This window comes from Castor canadensis, chromosome 3, assembly GCF_047511655.1.
Source record: "Castor canadensis chromosome 3, mCasCan1.hap1v2, whole genome shotgun sequence".
NCBI classification, from domain to species: domain Eukaryota; kingdom Metazoa; phylum Chordata; class Mammalia; order Rodentia; family Castoridae; genus Castor; species Castor canadensis.
The window spans coordinates 37,130,313-37,153,002 of record NC_133388.1 but is presented as its reverse complement, the minus strand read 5'-3'; the positions used below and the strand labels follow the sequence as shown (position 1 = coordinate 37,153,002).

General features: G+C 50.9%; 1 protein-coding gene across 2 annotated transcripts in view; it reads left to right on the top strand.

Moving 5' to 3' along the window:
- The first annotated feature begins 4,945 nt into the window (after positions 1 to 4,945).
- Galnt16 (polypeptide N-acetylgalactosaminyltransferase 16) overlaps positions 4,946 to 22,690 on the top strand; it is an 85,742-nt gene continuing 67,997 nt past the window's right edge. Inside the window, exons 1-2 of one of the 2 annotated variants that reach the window (XM_074067700.1) lie at positions 4,946 to 5,080; positions 5,457 to 5,757. In XM_074067700.1, the coding sequence (XP_073923801.1) occupies positions 5,581 to 5,757 (177 nt within the window). In that variant the 5' untranslated portion in view covers positions 4,946 to 5,080; positions 5,457 to 5,580. Of the gene's footprint in view, positions 5,081 to 5,131; positions 5,266 to 5,456; positions 5,758 to 22,690 lie in introns of those variants that run through there. The other variant, XM_074067699.1, reaches the window with a different exon arrangement.

Here is a 22,690-nt window from a genome sequence, read left to right as displayed (position 1 = left end):
GACCCCTTGGAGGCTGGGACCAGACTTCGTTCATTTTTGTATCCCCAGTACCTAGAAGTGCCTGGTAGTAGGTGTTCAAGAAAGACAAGGGATTGGACACCACACCAACAGGCCAATAGGCACTGTTCCACATCTAAGAAGTCTATTTGGCATTTTTATAGAACAGAATGGTGAGTAGCCATAGCCTGCCACCCTAGATCTCCGATCTTCCTTCCTTCCTCCCTTCCTCCCTCGGCACAGATAGCACTATGCTGGAAATTCATGATACACTACAGAAGGCTGAAGTCCCTGCTCAGGGGGAGAGGTCTGGCTTGGCATCTTGGGGGGCCATCTGGTCTGCTCTGGTGACTTTTGCCACTGAGCCCAGTGGAGAAGGGGAAGAGGCAAAGGAGAAGGTGGTGGAGATGGCAAGGTCAAGGAGCGTTGGAAAGGACTCTACCCGACTTTATTAAAAGATTTCTCTCTTTTTTTTTTTTTTAATGAATTCCTTGCTGTTAATAAAGAGCATCTGACACATTTCTAATTAGCCCAAAGCTTCTGCAGCCTGTCATTCCCAAATGCAACAGCTGGGTTCACTTCATGATTAGCAGTAACATTTGTAGTTCCTGCAATTGGGGGCATTCCTTCTCTGGCTTTTTTTTTTTCCTTGGAGGTACTGGGGTTTGAACTCAGGGCCTCACACTTGCGAGGCAGGTGCTTTACCACTTGAGCCATTCTGACAGCCTTTTTTGTGTTAGGTGTTTTCAAGATAATGTCTCTCCAATATTTGCCCAGACTGACTTTGAACCACCATCCTCCTGATCGCTGCCTCACAAGTAGCTAGGATAATAAGCATGAGCCATCTGTACCCTGACCTTCTCTGACTTCTTATGGGACCTAAAAAGATTTCCTTACAACCTCTCGTCTTGAGGCAGCAGGGTTTGGCTCCTGGCCCCATGATTGGAGGAGAGTCAGCTGTTCTGGAAGCACTACTAAGGGAACTCACTACCCTAGCCCACCCAGACCCTAAACAAATTGTCCTATTTGGGCTCTAGTCCTACACCCACCTCTCAAGTGATGAACTTATAGAAGTTTGTGCTTCACAGAGGTTTCTTTTTCTTCTTTCCTTTCTCTCTTCCCTCCCATCAATAAATATCGAATAAGCATGTACTGTGTGCCATTACTGTAAAGCACTGTCCCAAGCACTGGGGAAAGCATTAAACAAAACAAGAATCTGGATGATTGGGTAGAGCACTTGCCTATGCAGCAAAGGTCTTGATTTGGTCCCTAGCCCTGACACCCACACATCTTGCCCCCATGGAGTTTACACTCCAGTGACAGAAACTAATGAAAAGTCAATGTTCTCAAACAGGAGGAAGAGGATTGCTAGTAAGACTCTGGGAGCTCCTTTCAAGGTGACAGGTCCTCCCCTCCATCCTCAGTGCATTATACAAACTTAACTTATACCCTTCCCTTAGAGACAACTGGTACATTAAGTGTGGTAGCATATGCTCCACTGGATGGCTTTGTAGACATCAGTGTCCTCATCTGAAATGGGGCCTTCCTTATGGGAAGATTGCATTCAGCACAGTGCATGTTACCTGCTTAAAGCAGATGTGTGGGATGTGGAGCGAGGAGTCAAACCAGGTCTGCTCACCTACCTTCTGGGCCCCTGCTGCTGTGGCAGACAGGGCAAGAAGCTCCTGAGCAGGCCTGGGGTCTTAAGGGTGATGGGCATAGAGAGGCTAGGGCTCTGCTCTATGCCTTGCCTCTTCCCTGCCTCAGCCTGCTCAGCGGAGGCTCTGGAAGAGGCCACCACCCAGCTGTGGGGCAGAACAGTCTGTCCTTATTGGGCTGTAGGGGTGGCTGTAGAGGCCTGCCTGGGTCTCTTCTTGCCCTGGGCAGGCCCTTCCAGAGTTCCCTCTTACCCCTAGCAACGAGCAGCTTACCTGTGGGAGGGGACTGGGATGGACAGCGGGCACCGATCTCACATGCCTACCTTACTTCATTTCATCTTTCCCAACAATGCTGCAAGCTAAGGGCTGTCGATGCCCCCGTTGTATGGTTGAGGAAACTGAGGTTGAGAATCTGTTCAAGTCCCTCTCCTTTATGCAATCAGCATTTAAATGAAATCATCCAACTCCAGAGGCAGGGGCTTACACTGAATTGGACCCTTTCTCCCCTCTGTTATCCACTCCCCCAGCCCCTACACCAAATACACAGGAACAGAGAGCTCTTGGGGTCTCTGAGAGCCTCAGGAGCACATGTGATTTTGCCTAGTTCACCCTGAATACTGGCTTTGTCAGCTTTAAAAGAGATTAACTGTACCTGAGAGAAATGCCAAAGGGGGGAAGATGCTGAGGAACTAGAAGATGGAAATGGCTCATTTGGATGGAGGCTGTATCCCTCCTTTTACAGAGAAGAAAACAAGCCCACGACAGAAATGAGACTCCAGCACCCAGACGTGACCACCCTACAGACTTCTCTGCCCTGGCACTGGTGATGGCACAGGGTTTAAACCCAGCTCCATTGCTATCCAGCTGTGTGACTCCAGAACAGTTGAGTAGCCTCGTGGAGGCTCAGCATTCTCATGTGCAGGTGGGACGATGATCCCTAACTGAGCTGAGGGTTGTGGGGGCTCCAGGATAGTTCATGTGGAATGCTGGCATAGCGCCTGGCACTGGGAAGCCCTCAGTAACCTGTGGCCATTACAATTACTCTTGGTGTTTCCAAAGTTCAGTGAGTCTTAGGAAGAGCAAGTCTCTAGACACACTGCTAGGACTATGGAAGAAACAACACTCATTGCCATCCTGATCACTACCCCAGATCAGTTCTGGGCCCATTTGGGATTCAAATCCAGAAAGAAGACATGGGCTATAGCTGAGGTGGCAGCTCCTAGTCCCCAGCTCTACCAGAGTGCCGGTGGCTTCAGCACATCAGTCAACTTCTATGTCAGTTAAATGAGTATGGTAACTTCTTTCCCTCGAGTGTGGAAGTGCTGATCCATAAGACAGGGCTGCTTGTGCCAAGGAGGCTTCTCTCATGGTGAGTGAGGGGATTCTTCTCTTAAGGATAGGGCAGGCAATGACAAGTGGTCTCCTAAGTCCAGGGAAATAAGTGGTGAGACTTATAGAAACCCTGACAAGTTTCAGCTCCTCCCTTCCTTTCTCATGGAGCCTGCCTTCTGGGGCCACCAGAATCCCATGAGCCTGACATCAGCCTGGTCTGGTCCAGCTCCATCCCCCCTACCCAGGGGTGAGATTGGAACCTCTTACCAGGAGTTCTTAGGATGTCTTGAGACCTCATGTCCTTTCATCTGGTTCTCTCCAGATGAAAACAACTCGGCAGGGTTAGGCCCAGTGTAAGGAGGGGCAGTTTATTGAAACAGATAGTCCCCAAGTTTTTCCACCTGGCCCATTTGAAAGCCTGTGTGAAAATGGGGGCACCAGGAGCACTGGAGGTGTCTGTGGAGCCTGATACCTAACAGCAAGGTCTTCCCTGGCCTTTCACAGATCCCTGGGCACCAGATCTGCCCCTAATTCCCATGGAAACCAGGCATTGGCTTGACAGTGGTTTTCTCCATCTGTGCTAATGATCCTGGCCCCTAGGAGTTCTGATTAAATTCCCTAGGCAAGAGACACCTGGGAGAGCCAGGGTGATCTGCTGCTCAGCCCAGTGGCATGTTTGCACCCTTCCCCTATTGTTTGTGACCACCACACAACACGTTCCTCAGGCTCCCTGCTACTTTCATAGACCATTTGTGAGACCCTCTGGTGCTTTCTCTTCTTTGGAAGGTCACATTCCTAGTTGGCCATTTTTGGACTAGGCTAGGTGTCCTCGTGATGGTCTTCTGAGTCAATGTATATCATAATTGCAATAATGACCCTGGGTTTTCTAGAACAAAAAAGCCAACTGGTTTTCTTCACTTCAATAGAAATGTGCTGAGCACCTGTTATGAACCTGGTTCGGTCCCAAGTGCTGTAGAAAGAACACCAGCTTATTTTGCTTCTGTGCCTCAGTGTAATACTGATGGTGTGGTTGGGGGAGGACATGACGCTGGGACCTCACTGTTTGCCTGATTCTCCAGATGGCTTCATTTGCAGGCCCAACACTTCCCGGGTTTTCAGAAGAGCCAAGCTATTCGGCAGCATGTGCAGGAAACAAGCCCACCCATGGCATTCAAGGCCCTCCCAAGTCCACACTCACCCAGACTGACTACTCTCAAGTTCTATCAAGTCCTTCCCAGCACCCAGCTCTCTCTCTCCCTCAACACATCAAGGACTTCCTTCCTTAGGACCTTTGCTGGGTGGCTATTTGTGCCCTGACTTCCTCTGTCCCTTCCCTGCCTCTTTAGGATTTTCTCAGATTTATCCACCTTCTCTAAGAAGTCTTCCCAAAGACCACTTACAATAAGTTATTTCTTCCTCTTCCTGGCTTGGGTATTTCACCTCTATTCATTGAATGTTTGCCCCTGGCTGAATCCTGTGCTAGTCCAGCTAATCTAGCCCACCTGGCCTTCTGCCTGGAGTGAGACTTTCACACCTGATTCACGCCTTGGAGTAGAAACTCAATGATGTCTGTGTCCTCTCTCACCACCAGAGAGGCGGCACTTTGTAGGAAAGTGTCAGAAGATTGTAGACTGAGCTCTGTCCACTTTAGCCGTGTGGTCTTGGACTCCTTTGGCTTTCCTTCTTTGTGATGAAATGGTGATGATACCTCAGGGTTGTCCAGGGGACATGAGGCAGGGTAGAAGGGAAGGAAGTTTCATGAAAGCTGAGTAAAAGATGTGCAGTATTCGCTTTCTCCATTCTGCTTGCCCTGGCTGGGAGACAGCGAGCGTTGCTTCCCCTGCGCTCTCCCCGAATGTCAAGTGCACCAGCTTTCCGGGCCCTCCAGCGGCTCGGAATCCTAGGATGCGGAGAATTTCGGTGCAAACTTAGGGCTCTCCTCCTCGCCCAACCGTCTCTAACTGAGGACTCGCTGAACACACCTTGAACCCCGCGCCAGTTCAGAGCGCCGCCCGGAATGCGGCTCCGCGGCGCGAGCCAAGGCTGAGGGTCGCGCATCTCCAGCGGGTGACTCAAGGCCGCTCGGTCGGAGGGTGAGTGTGGGTAGGTGGGGCGACCAAGGCCGCGCGGGCGCAGCTGCTGGGCGATCAGTCGCCGAGCGGTGGAAGCCAAGGCTGGGTCTGGCCTGTCGCCATTCCGCCGCGGGCGTCTGTCTAGCCGTCTCCCTGGGCGCGGAGGAAGACCCGCGCTACTTCCCACCCGGCGCGCTCCTCTGCCGGTGCGCAGCGCCGGGGCGGCTGGTGGCCGCTGGGGCTCGGAGTCGGCTCGGCGCGCGAATGAATGGGCGCTGGGGGGATGCGCGCGCTCGGGGCTGAAGGGCATTAGGACCGTGAGGATCGCTCCGCGCTCCTGTCTCTCCCTATCACCCCCCCCCCGCGCCCCAACCTCTCTCTTTTTTCTGCTTTGCAGGACTGAGCAGCCAGGCGCGAGAGAAAACAAACAGCTGGGACTGCGAGCGCCCCCGCCACGGCCTCGGCCCCAAGAGCACGCCGGCCTCGGCCCCGGCCCCCACCGGAACGCCCGTACGCCCACCATGAGGAAGATCCGCGCCAATGCCATCGCCATCCTGACCGTAGCCTGGATCCTGGGCACTTTCTACTACTTATGGCAGGACAACCGAGCCCACGCAGCATCCTCCGGTGGCCGGGGCGCGCAGAGGGCCGGAGGGAGGCCAGAGCCACTCCGCGAAGACCGCACCATCCCGCTCATTGTGAGTACGCCTGGCGCGTCGGGCGGCCGGGGAGTCGCGGTGCGCGTCCTGCCCCCGCGCGGCAGCCGAGGTCGCGGGGCCCGGCCGGGGGCTGCGTGGCTCGCCGGGTTGGGCCGGGCCGGCTTTGTATACGTTGGAGCATTCCTGCCTGTTGTTATGGCAACCTTTGCCGGCCCGCAGGGGCCAGGGTACACCGATGGAGGGAGGGTGACAGCGGGTGGGGGCTGGGAGAAAGTGCTGCAAGTTTGGTGGGCCCGGCGCGCGCGCGCGCGCGGCTGGGAACGTGGCTGCTCTCCCGACACTGCGCTGAGGGCTGGGGGCTGCGGGACTGGGGGCTGCGGGGCTGGGAGCTGCCGGCCTCGCACGCCTGGATGGTGGCTGGCCCCTGCGCGCAGTGAGCCAGCGGTGGGAGCCGCGCAGCAGAGCGCGTAGGTGGCAGTGCGCACCCGGTCTTCAGTCTCCTGGGGTAAAGGACTTGGGGTAGGGGTGTAGATAGGGAAGGGTCGCTAAGCTTTGCTCCTGGCTTAGCGCCCCCTCCTCAGCCCGGATCAACTTGAATCTGTTTCATCGACATTGCCCCCCCCCACCTCCCACGGGGATTCTCTGGATGGGGGGGAAGGTCTCGTCTTGTCTGCGCGTTACCCCAGCACCAGGGCCCACCGCTGCAGGTGAGCGGACAGTGCTCACGCTAGGCTGTGCGATTCCCTCGCACGAGGACAGACACTGCGACGTCTGAGAGAGCGGGGAAACAAAGACGGTGTGGCACAGCGGGGGCCTCGGCGGAGCTGCAGGGGCCCTTGGAGCTGTAGGGACCCGGAAGGGGGCATGCGGAGCCTCAGCTGCCCTGCAGGGGGCGATCCAGCCGCCGCCTTCGCCCCGGCTCGGTGTGACAGCTCGGTGTAACCAGGCAGGGGCACCTGTTGAGGCAGGAGACTCTGGACCTGCCGAGAGTGCACTCGAACCAGCGCGTTCTTCCAACAGGGGTGGATGCTGGGCAAGGGTCTCGGACAACCCTCGGGACAGACTGCCAGACAGGAGTAGCCTGCTGTGACAAGGACCAGGAAGAAAGAGAGCAGAGAGCCTGGCAAGGATATGAGAGTGGGGGAGGGTGCAGTTCTGACAAGGAAAGATCTAGGCCCAGAGGAGGAGGGCATAATAGCCTCGCAGGGAGGGTCGGTGCTTGTACAGAATAGATCCGAGGTACTTGTACAAAGGCGACTGTGAACCCCAAGCAGATGGGAGCGTCCTTGTGGACACACTCATATCCCCACCCTGCCCCAGATCCAGCTCTCATTATCCATCTGGGAAGAAGGAACACCCCCCCAGCCCCCCATGAAGGAACCATCGTTTCTGGCCCGGCTTGAGGAGTTATTAGTGGTGGTTTTATCCTAGATCCTAGTCTGGATTCCTGACCAGGTGGATCGTCTCTTTCTAGGCTGTCCCCAGGACAATTTCCAAAGCACTTGTCAATGTTTGGGCAGAAAGACTAGAGGAAAAGCTTCCTATGCTGAGACTAGGTGCACTGGCTGCTTGGCATGAAACTTGGGGAACCAGTGGTGGCCCCAGATCCCAGGGAGCTCCCACATCACCAGTTCCAGCGGCTCCCATTCTTACTCCCAGAGAGGACTATCCCTGGTCTCAGGGAAGGTGGCCGGGGGCCAGCAGGGCAGAGGCAGGCTGGTCGGATGCCCTGTTCCTCTCTCTGGTGACCTGATGGGGGAGGAAGCTGTGAGCTAGAAGGGGAGCTCTGGGACCCCTCACAGATGAGAACCCTAGAATGGGGTTTGCATGTGTGTGTTGGGGGCACTGCTGGAGAGAGACAGCACTAGTTTTTAAGGGTGGGAATTGAAGGCGATGGGGGATGAACACCCTCTCGCCCGCCCCTCCTTCCCACAGATGATTTCCTGCAGGTAAGAAAGGAAGCTAAGTGTAAGGTGCTAAGGAGAATCTGGGAAATAGATACCTGGGATCCAGGAAGTGCAGGTGCAGGAAGACAGAAAAAGGTAGAAGTAGTGGGGAGGGGGGAAGTGGTGTGACAGTGCATTCTCTAGCTACTTAGACACACAGCCAGCTCCCTGTCTGTTCTTAAGCGTTATCCCTGGATGTCTGTTCAGCCAGCATCAGTCTGATTGCAGACAATCCTTCATACTGCCTTGCACTGCGTTATATTCCTATCTTGCAGTCAGTTCACTTCCCTGTAATTCTCAGCTGAATGTAAGGTGGAAGTTCCTGGCATTTCTACATTGATGCACACAACAAGACTTAATAAGCCTTCTTTTATAAAGAAGTGCGGTAGAAATTTTGCCCATTTCTGGGAGCAGTCAGTGGTCTGAGCTTCAAATCCCCTTGTTGTTTATTTGTAACTCCAGCCTGACAGTAAGTAAGGAGGTAAGGGAAGGCATGCTCCAGCATCTCCAGGATGCTTTAAAGGGGGCAGGTACAGCTCAGGACTTGCTTGCTTCCTGAAATCTGTGGTAACCACTCACCATTCTTGCCATTGTAAAACATTTCTCTGTCAAGTTGGGCCAGGCCGCTGAATTAGGACTTGCAGATTCTTAGAGAATGAGGTGGCCAGCCCTGCTGTTGGAGACCCGAGCAAATTCAGACAAGCGTCATCACCACTCTCCTGGGAAATCAGATTGCTGGGCTGGGAAAGGGAGGGTCTGCGTGAGAGCCTGGACTGGGAGGCAGCTTTGCCTTTATGCTGTCTGGCCTATTCCAAGCCAGCTAAGTTGTTTCTGGACCTTGGAGATGCTTGTTTGGCGTTGTGGTGTGTTGGCATGGCAACCGTATGGCCCGATTTCTCAGGGAGGACTGAGTTTTAATATTCTGTCCTGCTGTCAGCCCATGTGTCACAAATTTTGATGAGAAAATGTTGGTTACAGAATCTGTGAAACTAAAGGTTTCATCCCTATGTGGCTGCTTACAGCATGCCTCACTTTTTCACGCTGTGCTTTATGGGCAAGGGAGTGTGTTTGAGGACATCCCTTGGCATCTACCCTGCTGTACACTGGCACAGGATGGCAGTTAGTGCAGGAGGTGGGTGGTGCAGACCTGGCTGGAGTCTTTGGGCCTCCCAGTTAGGGAGAACATTTGTGGCTATTTGGTTCGGGACTCAGGTTTCCTATATGACAGTTCTTTACCAGGCAAGCATGGGAGGCCAAGGAGTTACATGGCATTTCACCCTACATTATTAAAAACTTCTATTATGGCTGTTTCCTGTAAGTCTCCTATTTAAAAACAAGAGATTTGGTGTTTGGTTTACATCTGTAATCCCAGCTACTTAGGACACTGGAAGCATTGTGGTTCTAAGCCAGCCTGGGCCAAAGGTTAGCAAGATCCAGTCGCAATAAACTGGGTGTGGTGGCATGCGTCTATGATCTCAGCTACACGGGAGGCCAGAGGTAGGAGGATTGTGGTTCAGCTGGCCCTGGGAGGAGATGGAAGATCCTACCTGAAAAATAACTAAAAGCAAAAAAGGACTGGCTGTGTGGTTTAAGTAATAGGGTGCGTGCCTCGCTAGTGTGATGTCCTAAGTTCAACTCCTAGTACTGCCTAAATAAATAAATTAGAAAGGTTTAGGCAAGAGTGTTCCTAAACTAGAGTTTCTTGTGCTGAAATTGAGATGCTGCTGAGTGACTATGGATGAAACACTTACCATCTCTGGGACTTGGTTAATTTTTGTGTTGAATTTGGGTTAAGTGATTAGCAAGGTTTGTTGATGCTTTGATAAACCAATGACGGATTCATTTCCAGAATCAAGTGAATGGTTTTAAGAAGTTCTTCTGTGGGGTGCTGTGGAGGGCCATGTCAGGAGAAGAATCCCACAGTAACCCTTCAGGCCTTTCAGGGGTCCCTGTTTACCTAGTAGAACAGGACACCAATGATGGCTTTTCTGGCACTGTTCACTGAGAGCAGAGGATTCAGTAAGATCTGGATGAGTTTATATTTTACTTATAATGTATGGATTTTGGAGCTGCGGGGCTATGATTCGCCTAAATGACAGAAAATGATTTTGTATTTAATTTGCGTAGGTGCCACATGAGAGAAAGAGGGTGGTGAGGGAGGGAGAAGCACCAAAACCCACAGTCAAAATGTTCAGGTTGAAAGGGCCCAATTTTCTGTCAATGGGATCTATTCCTGGGCCTTCTGAGACCTGCCGTGGGACATGGGGACAACTCAGAGGCACCCAAGTCTGGAGAGGGTGCTACTAATCAGAGTCTCCCTCCTGGGAGTCCAGAAGCCCAAGGGCCCAGGATGCATTTTAGGGCACTGATCACTCTTCTGACAGCCCCTTTATTTCTGTGCTGTAACAGCTGTGCCCTGCCGGCTGCTCTGAGAGCCTTGGGAGCATGGCTTCCTTCTTTTGTGGCTGTGTTTGTCAGCTCAGTGAGCAGAGGAAGCCTTACGGCAGAGAAATGCCATTTAAGGTAGAAGCAGAGGGGGCACTGGTAGGTGAGGCTGGCCGAGCTGCCCAGGGGACTGTCCTGCTGTAATGGCCTTCAGGCCAGAGGGGAGCCTCTACTGAGCAGTTCATTACAGTTACAAGACTGGAGATTGTGGGGTCTGCGTCATGAGGAGACGCGGGGCACAGACACAGGAGGCTAAGCAGATGCAACACCCAGGTCTTCTGCAAAGAAGCAGGGGAGCCAGTCTTGCAGGTAGGGGTCAAGTGCTGATTACCCCCTGGGTACCTTAATTCAGTTCACTTAATCAGATGGGGTGTGCATGCCTGATACAGTCATAGACTGCAAATGGCCTTCCCTGAAAACGGTGTCAGGTATCTGAGTATCGCCTGTGGTCTTTGGTCATCTGTACCTGTCCACCCTCTGTAATAGCTATCTACTCTTTATAGTGGCTCCATTCATTTAACACTTTGACACTGTGCAAGTGTTTTACAAGCTGTATCTCTTTGAATGCCCTCACCCTCAACAGCCTAATGAGATAGGTGCCATTACTAAGTGCATTTAACATGGGAGTAAACTGAGGCTTTCCCATGGTCTGATGTCTAGTGAGTGCATCTGTTACCAGGTGTTTCTGACTCGAAAACTCATGTTTGTGTCTCCCTTTTCCAGAGCATCTTCAGACAAGATGCGAGTCTGATGTACTGTCAGCCCTCCATCTCTGCAGGTACCACATCTGCGGATTCACCAACTGCGGCTCAGAAATACTAGGGAAAAACATTTCATCTGTTCTGAGCATGCACAGACTTGTTTCTTGTCATTATTCCCTGAGAAATCCAGAAGAACAACTACTTACATAGCATTTGCTGGTGTTAGGTGGTGTAAGTAGTGTAGACATGATGCAAACTGTACAGGAGGAGGTTCTATGCAGAGCCCCTGCCATTTTATACTAGGGACTTGAGCACTAGTGGATTTTGGCATCCTGCAGGGGGTCCTGGAACCAATCCCCATTGGATACTAAGCTATGACTGTATCAGGGTGTCTTTCCTGGAGCCCCTGGACCAGCACCTTGCTTTGTAGTCATGCCATAAGCATTGTTCAGGGGAAAAATACAAAACCTATACCAAACAAAATGTTAGCAGTAGGGAAGGAGGCTTATGGGCAATTCCTCTCCCATTCCCCCCACGTTTTCTATAATAAGCATCTATTAACATTATAATGATAAAGACAATTATTTTAAAATCTTTTATGACCGATTAAAAGCACTCCTAAGTCAGGCACCAGCGGCTCAGCCCTGTAATCCTAGCTACCGAGAAGGCAGCGATCAGCAGGATTGTTGTTCGAAGCCAGCCTGGGCAAATAAGTTTTCGAGACCCTATCTCGAAAATACCTTACTAAAGAGCTTCACTCCTCAAAGTATAAACTTCTTACCTGCATCTCACACTTCTGAATTCCCCCATCAATGCTTATGAATTTTTTTTTTTAGATGGTCTTACTCATACTTTAGGCTGGCCTTGACCTCACTCCTCCTGCTTCAGCTTCCAGACTGCTCAGATTATGGCACGAACCACCATGCTGGCACAAGAGACTTATTTGAATTCTGTGGGGTTCCAAGACCCAGAAGTGGTTCTGTTAGGTAAAAATTACAGGGAGAGAGATTTCTTTGCAGCAGAAAAAAAGCTTTTTTGCAGCATTGTCCCACCTTGGAGTGGTCCTAAGGCCCACCAAGGAGTCTCTCTACAGGCCATCAGCAGATAAGCGCCTCCCACCTTTCCACCACAGCAGGTAGGGGAGAAAAAAGACTCACAGTCAAAAAATAGGGTCCAATTACTGCACAGTAGGAGACCTGGCACCCTGGGAAGCAGGGCTGGCCCAGCGCTGGGAGGAGCTTGAGCAAAAGACTCCCCAGCTGTTCTGTTCCCTCCTGCTGTTCCTTTAGAGCAGGGAGGGAGGGAGTCAGGGAGGGGCTGGAAGTTCAGAGACTGAGCCACACAATAGGAAGCGCTGGTCTTCAGCCTTCTTCCTGCTCCCCATCCTCTTTTTTTGCCTGGCTGGGTCCCACCTTCTCATATCCCACTTCTGCTTCCCAGTCCAGCCCAGGTGTGGTTGACAGGTTGCCTGTCCTGTCTCCCAGGGCCTGGCCCTTGCTTTCCAGGGCAGCACTGGTTGGCAATGCCTCTGAGCTGTGTGTTTATGGAGGAGGCTGTAGCCCAAGCCTGTCTGTGTTCCCCTTACCCTGGACTTGCAGCCGCACTGTGAACAGTATCTGGCTAAGGATGGGATGGCCACCCAAAGTACATTTGTGAACATTCAGACCAGGTTAGGAGTGGCAGGCTGGGGTATTTTGGGTAGAGGGGGCCAATGAAGACCCTTGCTTATTAAACGATGTAGGCAACCTCTGATGAGGTAGGCAACCTCTGAGGAGACGTGGGAGCAAGTCAGCCCCAGCAATGGCCTTTCCACTTTTCAGGGCCTATTAGGAAAAGCTTTACATGTAGCTTAAAGGCACCAGCTCTTTTTTCTTACTATTTGATAAAGTGTGGTGTGGTTCCATCAAGGTCAAGAATGACAGTCTCAGAGCTCAGAGGTGGGTGACATCTCTTAACATTCTCAGAGTCGGAAGACCTGCCATCATGCAATTCTCCTAGCCCCTGGCTGGGCCAGACAGGAGGAGTGACCCAGGGTAGAAATACATGCTAGAAGTGGGTACAAGGGCATGAATGCCAAGTGACCTCTGCCAGACCCAGCACTGGCCCTGAGTCGGGGCTGTATCTCCTTAGGTAAGTTACTTCTACTCTCTGGGCCTGTGTTTCCTCATGTGTCAGATGAGGGCTAAGCCTCTGGATCTCTGAGGTGGCCCTCAGCCAGGGCTGACAGTACTTGACTTAAGGAGAATAAGAATGGAGGGTGAAGTATACACAGAGGGGCCGGAAACCTTTCTGCCCTCACGAGGAATCTCCTGGGCCTACCTGCTCTTCTCTTTCCTTGAAACACTCACCATCTGGCAGAGCTATACAGCCTCCTTCTGCCAAATTAGCAGAGAACCGTGAGCGTGTCTGGGGATGCACACAGAGGTGCATGCAGAAATGTCTTCAAACCTTCAGGAGGTCTTCAGATGTCTCAACAATCCATGACCCAATGGGAGCTACAAAGGCCCCTGCTTCAAGCATTAAGAGGCAAAGATGGGTATAGAATTGCCCTGAGGCCACAGCCTGGAAATGAACAGTTTAGAAAAACCACAGCCTATGTGCTAGCCCATGCCTATGATCCCAGCTACTCTGGAGGATCCTAATTCCAGGCCAGCCCAGGCAAAAGCAAGAGACTATCTAAAAAATAACTAAAGCAAAAAGGGCTGGGGAAGTGGCTCAAGTGGTAGCACGCTTACCTAGCAAGTACAGGCCCTGAGTTCAAACTGCAGAACTGTCCCCCTAAAAAATCTGTTTAAGTAGTTAATGAGTTTGGTTATTTTCTGACAGCCTTTAGCTTTTCCTTGGTTACAAATACAGCAGCTCAGAGGAAACAAGGTGAGGAACTGCTGGTAGCTGCTGACACACTGAGAAATGACAGCTGACAGCAAAGGACCAGTCAGAAGGGCCCTGTGAGGCAGGTGTGTCTGCCCCCAGTGATCAGAATGCTGAAGATATCATGTATTCACTCTCTTGACAATTACTTACTGAGCCTTTGTGCTGGGACTGTTGAAGGCAGGGAGATAACAATACGGGTTAAATAAAAAATCCCTGCTCTTGAGGTGCTAGATGGAGTCAGATAATAAACCGATAAAGCTAGTTATTAGGTAGTGGCAAATGCTATGAAATAAAATAAAGCAGTATGAGGAGGCAGAAAGATGGGAGAGTATGTCCAGGGAGGGCCTTTCTGGGAAGCCGACATTTGGACTGAGATCCAAATGGAAAGAGATTAAGCCGTGCAGACACCCAGGCAGAGTGTGTCCAGACAGCCAAGGCACAGGACTGACTAGGAGGGTGTGTGCTTGGTGTCCTTGGTTAGGGCAGCCTGAGCACGCAGAAGAGCAGTCAGAGGTAGAGACTGTGTCATTATGCCTCCCTGGCTGTGGTAAAGAAATGCATCCCTCGAGTCATCAGGAGCTGATAACTCCTGATCTTGGGAATCTTGCCATCTTGGGAAGTCGGGGACTATGTCATTCACTCCAGCAAACAAGATGACAAAGTTGATTCTAAATGTTGGTTTTTAACAATCTGTGGTTTGGAACACTTTGTCTTCATCACATGGGTGCGTGAGGTACCTGTGTGGTATGTGTGTGATACGTGCACGGTGTGTATCCTGTGTTTTGGGGGGGGGGTTGTTGAATGTTGCCTGCCATGTGTGCCATGAGGTTATGTTGTGTGGCATTTGTATTTGGGGGGTGTGTGATGTAGATGATGGTTTTGTGTGTTCTGTGTCATGTGACTTGTGGTGTGTTGCAAGATTGTGAGGGGCGGGGAGGGCACTGGGGCCTGAAGAGATTTAAAGACAGAAGATAGCAGGCCCTTGTGGATGCTGGGGTAGGGCAGGATGTGATAGATCTCTCTCTCTCTCTCTTGCTCTCTCTCCCTCTCTCTCTCGCCTCTCCTTTCTCTTCTCTCTGAGGGAAGAGGGAGGAGAGTCTTGTCTTGTGTGGGTAGGAGAATTCCTCAGCTATGGGACCTAATCAAGACTCCCTTTGTTTCCTTCTCTAGCTCGCCCATTCTCCCCAGGTTCTTCTGAGACTCTGCAGGAGCTTGGGGTCTTCCCAGTCTGTATAGTCAGAGCCCTGAGGACTGCAGTCTTCTGCAGACTCAGAGGTTGTACCTGTGCAGGGGCAGCCAAGGCTGGCAGGACCAGGGGACCTGTCTTCGTCAGGTGTGCTGGGCTGCTGTGTTTCCTAAGGTTCATGTGGTTTCCCCAGGGCTCAGGCTTCATGTGTCCCAGGCAAGCTGAGGCCCTGTGTCCTTATGGTTCAGGTCATACATACTCAGCGGCAAAGGGCCGTCATTTGCACCCTTTCAGATGGTGCTGTCAGAGTTCAGATTTTCATCTTTTTTTTTTTTTCTTTCTCACAGCAGCTCTGGCTTTTAACTTCACTAAACTGACTGCTAGGAAGGGCTTCAGACATTTTAAGGCCTTTCATCTCAAGTCAGGTTGGGCCTTGGGGCGCCACAGCCATGTTGCTCTCCAAAATTGTCACATCGGCAGTCAGTACCATTAGGGGAGGTTTGCTTCTGATGCCTCTCAAGTCTGGGACCTGGTTCTTTTCTTGAAAGCCTTCTTTCCCCCTCCCTGTGAGATCTTTCCCTGGGGGCAGGGGGAGATGAGGGATTGGGGTAGAGCCCAGCCTGATTGATTAGTGATGTCTTCTGTGGGTTTGGTGACTTGAAGTGGTGAGATGGTCAGGACCAAGCATAGCCCCCAAGTAGGTCACCAACCCAAGAAGCCAGATCAAGAAAGGGAACAAGGGATGGGGCAAAGATGCTGTAGGGGCCAGGGAGGTCCATGGGGGCCTTTTGGAGCAATCCTGCCAAAAGGGATTCTCCAGGTAGAAAAGCAGATGGGCCCACAGTCATGTTTTAGGAGAGTCTTGGGGCCACCTTGTAGGGCATGAAAATGTCTGAGCCTTCTTCCATAACACTCAAAGGAAATGGCTCATCCCTGGATGCACACCAAGATTGCCTGTCCCCTTTTTTATGTAGTGTCACCCAGACAAGAAGGGTCCCTGAGTCACACCTAGACCTGGGCCCTGGAATGGGGACTCAGAGCAGAGCTAGGAATGGGCCTGCTGGAGGACTCAGCGTACAGAACCTAGGAGAGCTGAAAGCCATGTTGCCACAAAGCTGAGGGTGGGCCAGGCAGAGGGACCAGAGAGCAAACCCAGATGACAGGCCCCAGCAAGAACACTCAGAGGAGCCAGCCTTTGGGTTCCCTCCAGGCCCCAGAAGAGTTGTGGAGAGCTCTGAAGGGGGCAATATCTGCTTATAGGTGGGCAGAGCCCCCTTCACCTGGTCCACCTGTGCAGACCCTAAGTAGCCACCAGGGACTTGGGCCTGTTGGGTGCTTGAAGTGTGGCTTATGCAATTGAGGAGCTGAGCCTTTAATTTTCTTGATTGAAACTTTAAAACAGACTCAATTCAGTTGTCAGAAAACTTTTATGTGTTTGGAAGAACTTCAATATGTGGAATCTATACTGTCAACTGTAAATTTTGATGAAACCTCACCACAGATCAAGTATTTCTACAAAAATTTAATATCTAAATTGAAATGTGAAGTAACACTCTGGATTTCAATGACAAAAAAAAAGAAAATAAAAAAGAAGAATTAGCCAGGCACCAGTGGCTCACACCTGTAATCCTAGCTACTCGGGGCAGAGATCAGGAGGATCACAGTTTGAAGCCAGCCCAGGAAAATAGTTCTCAAGACCCTATCTCGAAAAACTCATCACAAAAAAGGGCTGGTGGAATGGCTCAAGGTGTAGGCCCTGAGTTCAAACCCCAGTACCAAAAAAAAAAAAAAAAACCCCACTATTTTCAACATGTTGAAATGATACTATTTGGATATATAATTGTACATGATATATGAGATATATAATTGTAAACTTCATATATATACTTTTGGAGGATGCTGGGGTTGGAGCCCATGGCCTTGCATGTGATCTACCCCTGAGCTATACCTCCAGCCTCCATATATTATTGAAATTAAATCCACCTGCTCCTTTCCTTTTTGTGGTTCTGGGAATTGAACCCAAGGCCTGGCACTTGCTAGGCAAGCACACGACCACTGAGGCACACCTCCAGCCCGCCTCTTTCTTTGACTTGTTTAATGTGGCTATTAGAAGAGTTTGCATTACCTATGCGGTTTGCATTGTTTCCATTGGAAAGGGCTGGTCTCACACTGGTTCCTGACACTCTCTCCAGTGCTTGGAGATTGTCCAGGGAAGGGGGTTTAAGGGATGTCTACGCATCCTAGTTTGCCTTGGCTTCAGGATGAGTCCTTGTTGGTGCAGCTGCTGCTGGGCTATGGGCACGGGATACCGGCCCTGGGCCTCATAGCACCACTAAAGTCAAGGTCAATATTTTCTTGCATCGTCTTCTCTTTTAGAAATCCCTCCTAAGGGCTCACTGTGATGAGAATGAGTTTTGGGGGTTGGGGGAAGCAGTGCAGGCGGGAAGCCTTTTATTCCCCTGGAAAGGCGAGGTATTAGTTCCAGTCTGATGCTTTTGGTGTTTTGTCTTTGTCCTGTTAGAGCCACAATGACAAATAGGTCTCAGCGCTAACACCAGCTCAGGACCTGTGCAAGTGGCAGGCTGGAGCATGTGAGAAGGACCCAGAAGCCGCATCCAGGCTGAGTGGGGAGAAGGCTGTGATCACTGGCTATGTGTGTAAAGGGCCCTGAACGTGTGCTTTGGACATACCAGTTCTGCATTAGATGAAGCTGTCTTTTGGAGTGATTTTGCTCTGCTTTAGAGACCAGATAAACTTAAAGGCACTGGTCACTTTGAAGAAACAGGGACTAGGCTTACACTGACCCAGGACATGAGCAGGGGAGACAATGTCAGCTCCTGGGCCAGAGCCTATCTGAGGAAATGGGCACAGTTTAAGTAAGCACTTGTCAGGAAAGTGCTCAATGCCCCTTCCCTTGCAGGGTGGGAGTGAGCTTGGCTGTGGTCCAGGGCGAGAAACCCAAGAAAGGCAAGAACTGGAGAGCTGGGGGAAGAGGGGAGGGTTAGCCCTTTTTCTTCTCCTCTCTTTCCTCTCTAACTTCTTTCCTTGAAAGTGGGTGCTGTGGGTTTGAGAACCTTTCTGGTATCTTGGAGTCAAATTCCTGAGTGTGACTTTGTCTAGGATGCAGCATGGGATGGTGGCTATGAGCACAGATCCTGGGGCTGGCATTGGGGTTCACATTCTGGTTCTTCCACTTGCCAAATTATTTAAGCGTTCTGTGCGTCAGTGTTCCCACCAATGGAATGGGGTGCTAGCAGACTCAGTGTCAGGTTGCTGTGGAGGTAATTCACATAGAGTGTTCAGGGAGGTACCTGTCACAATAAGAACTGCACAAGCATTAGTATACAAGTTGTTAGTGATAACAAGTTGTTATAGTTTCTTAAATTGCATATTAACATTATGTCTAATGTTACATAACAAATCTCCCCAATTATACTTCATTACTGAAGCTTTGGGGCCCCTCCATCTGCCGGCCTCACTAGCCTCACTCTTCTCCCGGTCCTGAATCATGGCAGTGCGGCCCTGTGACGTTGTTAGGATGTCAGTGCCACTACACCTCTCAGGACAGTGTGCTCAATAGATGCTGTGAACCTGTCCACTAGAAAATGCTGGCTTTTCAGCCAAGCTCCCCTCATGGCTCTGGCTCAGGAGGGAGCTGACTGTGTGGGGAGGGCTGTGGTGCCCACAAAGGGCGTACCTGAGTAGGACCACATCTTCATGCGGAGTGATAAATTCAGCTGGATCTTTTCATCGGAGCACACGCTGGTTGGATGCAAAGAAAGGATGGTCAGGTCAGAGGTTTGGCCTGAGCAAAGGCTTGGTGTGGTAATGCCAGGTCATACTGTGAAGTCATCCTAGAAGTGAAGATGACTAGGTAGGGGGAAGGGAGGAGACTGTAATTTCACACAGAGGCCTTTGTCTGTTCTGTTTCCAGGCTACATGGACCAAGGAGAGCCCAGCTTAGAATAGTCCACTCAAACTCCAGGGGGCCACCTTCCCTCTGTCCCAGAAGTAATGGTGACGTTGATGCTTGCTATTGATTTCTTCTTACTAATTTTTTTTTTATTTGTGGTAAGAATACATAACCACCGCCATCTTAACCATTTATAAGTGTACAGTGGCGTTAAGGACAGTTGTACAGCCACCACCATGGTTGTCTCCAGAACTTTTTTCCCTAGAATCAAACTCTGTCCCCATTAAATAAACAGACTCCCTGTCTTCCCACCCCACAGCCCTTGGGAACCCCCATATCACCTTGTGTCTCTGTGAATTTGACTACTCTAAATACTTCGTATAAATACTGACTTTTGGGGGCTTGAGTTTGTTTTGCTTTGTTTTGTAGCACTAAGGATGGAACCCAGGGCCTCATATATGGTAGGCAATTGCTTTACCACTGAGCTACATCCCCTGGCCCAGTAAACGACTTTCATTTAGTATAATGGCCTCAGTGTCATCCATATTTTAGCATTTGTCAGAATTTCCTTCCTTTTTAAGGCTGAATGATATTCCATTGTATGTCTATACCACATTTTCTTTCTCCATGCATTCTTCAACAGACACCTGGGTTTCTTCTGCCTTTAGACTCTTGTGAATAATGCTACTATGAACACTGGTACAAAAATACCTGTTCAAAGCTCTGCCTTCCATTCTTTTGAGTATTTACCAGAGTTGGAATTGCTGGATCAGAAGGCAAATCTATTTTTAAGTTTTTTGAGGAACCGCCATGCTCTTATTTTTATTTTGACTATATAAGGGAGCTGAAGTGCCAGCACAGACCCTACAACAGGCTTTGGTGGGGCTCTTGGAGGTCCCTTAACTGCTGGGGGAGGTCCCTAAACCCAAAGGGCCAACCCCAGGGCCAAAGTTTCTTTGCCTCCATGCTGTACCAGCTCCCTGAGAGAGCCAGGTTCTGAGGATGCAGTCCTTCAGCGAGCCCCTCCCCTTTGCTTCTGTCAATCAGCAAGGGTTGCCAATGACAGGTGGGATCTGTGTGAGGTTAGGAAGAGAAAGGATGGAGGAGAAAAGCAGTATCTTGGACCATCTGTGGCTCATCACAGCCCAGGGTCTCTGCCACATGGCCAAGACCAGGGCAGTGACTGCTGTGTTGTCAACCCAGGTGTGCCACAGGTCCCTTTCCTTCACTGTCCCTTGTATATCTAGTGGACAGGATCAGCATTTGTACTTGACTTCATAGCTGGGTCTATGGCAAGCACTCAGGAGCTCTGCAGTGGTTGGGCCTCCAGGGCCTGCTGTGTGTTGGCCTAGGAGCTTGACGCATCTCTGGTTTGGCGCCAAGCTAGGGAGATTGCTGAGGGGTCCCCAGGAGGCGGGCCAGCTACTCCATCACTGTGTCAGGATATAAAGCAGGCAGCTGGCTCCTCACCACGCAGTTGTGGGAGAACTCAGCTCCTCCAGAACTTGTTGGGTGCATGCGGTCCCACTCAGAGTCCCCTCAGAGTCCGTGAAGTGGTAGAGATGCCAAAGACAAGAGCAAAGAGACAATTCCCAAGGCAGTGGGACCAATGCCAGCTTGTCTGCTCTCTTGCTTCCGATGCTTCTTGAGCCTGGTGGTGGGTATCCCTTTCCTTTGTTCCCAGTGGGGACCTGGAGCTGTGTCCCTTTGTCATCATGACAGCAGTGGAACCCTCCACGCCTCTGGGCATCACATGCCTATGTGTCCCTGGGAGAAGTGGCTCTCTCAACACTGTTGTCAGTCTCTCTGTGCCATGTGTCAGGATTCAAGTGTGTGACATTTCTCAGAGCTGATATTTCACAGGCCTGCACTGGGGAGCCCCACACAGTCCTCTGTGTCCAGACGCAGTCCTCCGCTTGAAGGGGGAGGGGTGCTGGGTAGCAGCTAAGCCAGATCCCAGGCAACCATGAGTGTCATTAGACACAGCATTCATTCTGGAATTGCTTCCTACTGGTAAGGACCTGTAGACACAGCACTTCAAAGACCAAGTGTTAGGATTATTCATTTTTATAAGTTACGTGGTAGGGTCTGTCTCAAACAACTTACTAGGAGCATGGCTGCCCAAGCGGAGTTTTTTCCCATAGGCATAGGAGCTCACAAGCTGCATGGGGACGTTTTGTGCCCTTCAGGGTGCTTGTAACCCAGGTCTGCCCTGGGCAATTCCTTGTGTCTTTTCTTTGCACACTTCCTGCTTGGGTGCAGTGTTGCATGGTGTTGGAACAAATAGGTTTAGAATCTACCTGGCTTGGGCCTGAGTTCCCTACTTCACTGATTTCTGTGTGCCCTCCATTTTCTCTGCTCCAGCTACAACGTTCCCTTTCTTCCCAGCAGCACATCAAGTCATCCTGCCCCAGGGTGTTTGCACAGGCTGTCCTTTCTGCCTAGAATATCCATCTTACCCCATATCTGACCATGCGTGACTGCTCTCCCCACTTACCCCTTCCAGAAATGATCTTGTTTCTGTGCTCTTCCTCCTGTCTCCCATGAGATGGATAGGCCACCTGTGGGGTTCACTTTGGTGCCACCAGGAGAGTTCCTGCCATGAGGATACCTGGAAATAGGTGTGGTTACCATGGGGCAGGTGACTGGGCCTTGCTAAGTCTCCATTTCTTTATCAGTACAGCAGGCAGAATTGTTTTCATGGAGTTGACATCAAAAGGCACCACATTCACCCAGCACATCACGGATAATGGATCCTCAGTGATGTTTGCTTGGCATTCTTGAGTGCAGGCAAGGTGTGCCTTGCTGTGCCAGGGCTGGAACAGCACCTGGCACTGGCGATTTTGTAGCGAATAGTGAACGCTGGCCGACCTGGAGGGAGACCATTAATGGTATGGTTGCTATTTCTTCACTCACACTTGGGTTTGGATTGGTGAGCAGCTTGGTCTCATATCTCAGGAAGCCTTTCTAGAGTAGGAAAGAGGAGAATAAGACCACAGACTCTGAAGCCTAACTGCCTGGGTTCAAATCTGGCTACCACTTTCTTAGCTGTGTGACTTTGGACAAGTTACTTAACTTCTTTGTGCCTTAATACCTACATTGCTAGTTAAAAATATTTATTTACTGTAAGTGGTGCTGTTAGAATAGTGACCAGCACTTAAAACAGGAAATGCAATGTTAATTTACCATTAGTAGCCTTTTGTTTTTCAGCTTCCCTGTGTCATGTAATCATTCATTTAGGATAAATTCCTTAAGCACCTACCATGCACTTAGAACTGTGCAGGGTGCCAGGGAATTGAGAAGGAAGAAGACATTGGGCCCCTGTCCTCGCAGCATTTACAGAAAGGTGGGCAGAGATGACCACCAAGGTTGTGAATGAACAAAGAGGAGTGTTGCTTAGCTAAGAAGAATGACTGTGCTCAGCCTCGGCCCTCCTGGTTTGGAAAAATGGGTTCCTGCCCTGTGGTGCTCACTCCTGCCTTGCTGTGTGATCTTTGACTCTTCCTGACACTAGAGTCCCCCCAACTTCTCAGAGCTGGCAGGGGCCACAGGACCCATGATCTCTTCTGCACTTCACCCAACATCTTTCTGCTGCTCCTCTAGGAGGGAGGTCCACTCTTCTGCCACAGGAGCTGCCCTCTGTGCCAGCCGTGGGGCCAGCCTGCTGCCACACAGACACCAGGACCATCACTGTTGGCAAGGACAGATCCACACACCTGCTCAGGAGATGCACACAGCTCCTGAACTGCCACCTTCAGTTAAACTGCCCTGCAGACCCTCAGAGGCAGGTGATGTCCCCAGCAAGGAGGCACCTGCCCATGGCCTCTTGTCAATGGCAAATATACCAGGACAGAAGACTTACGACTGTGGACAAGAGTTGCTTCACAGCATGGTCAGTTCTGACCCC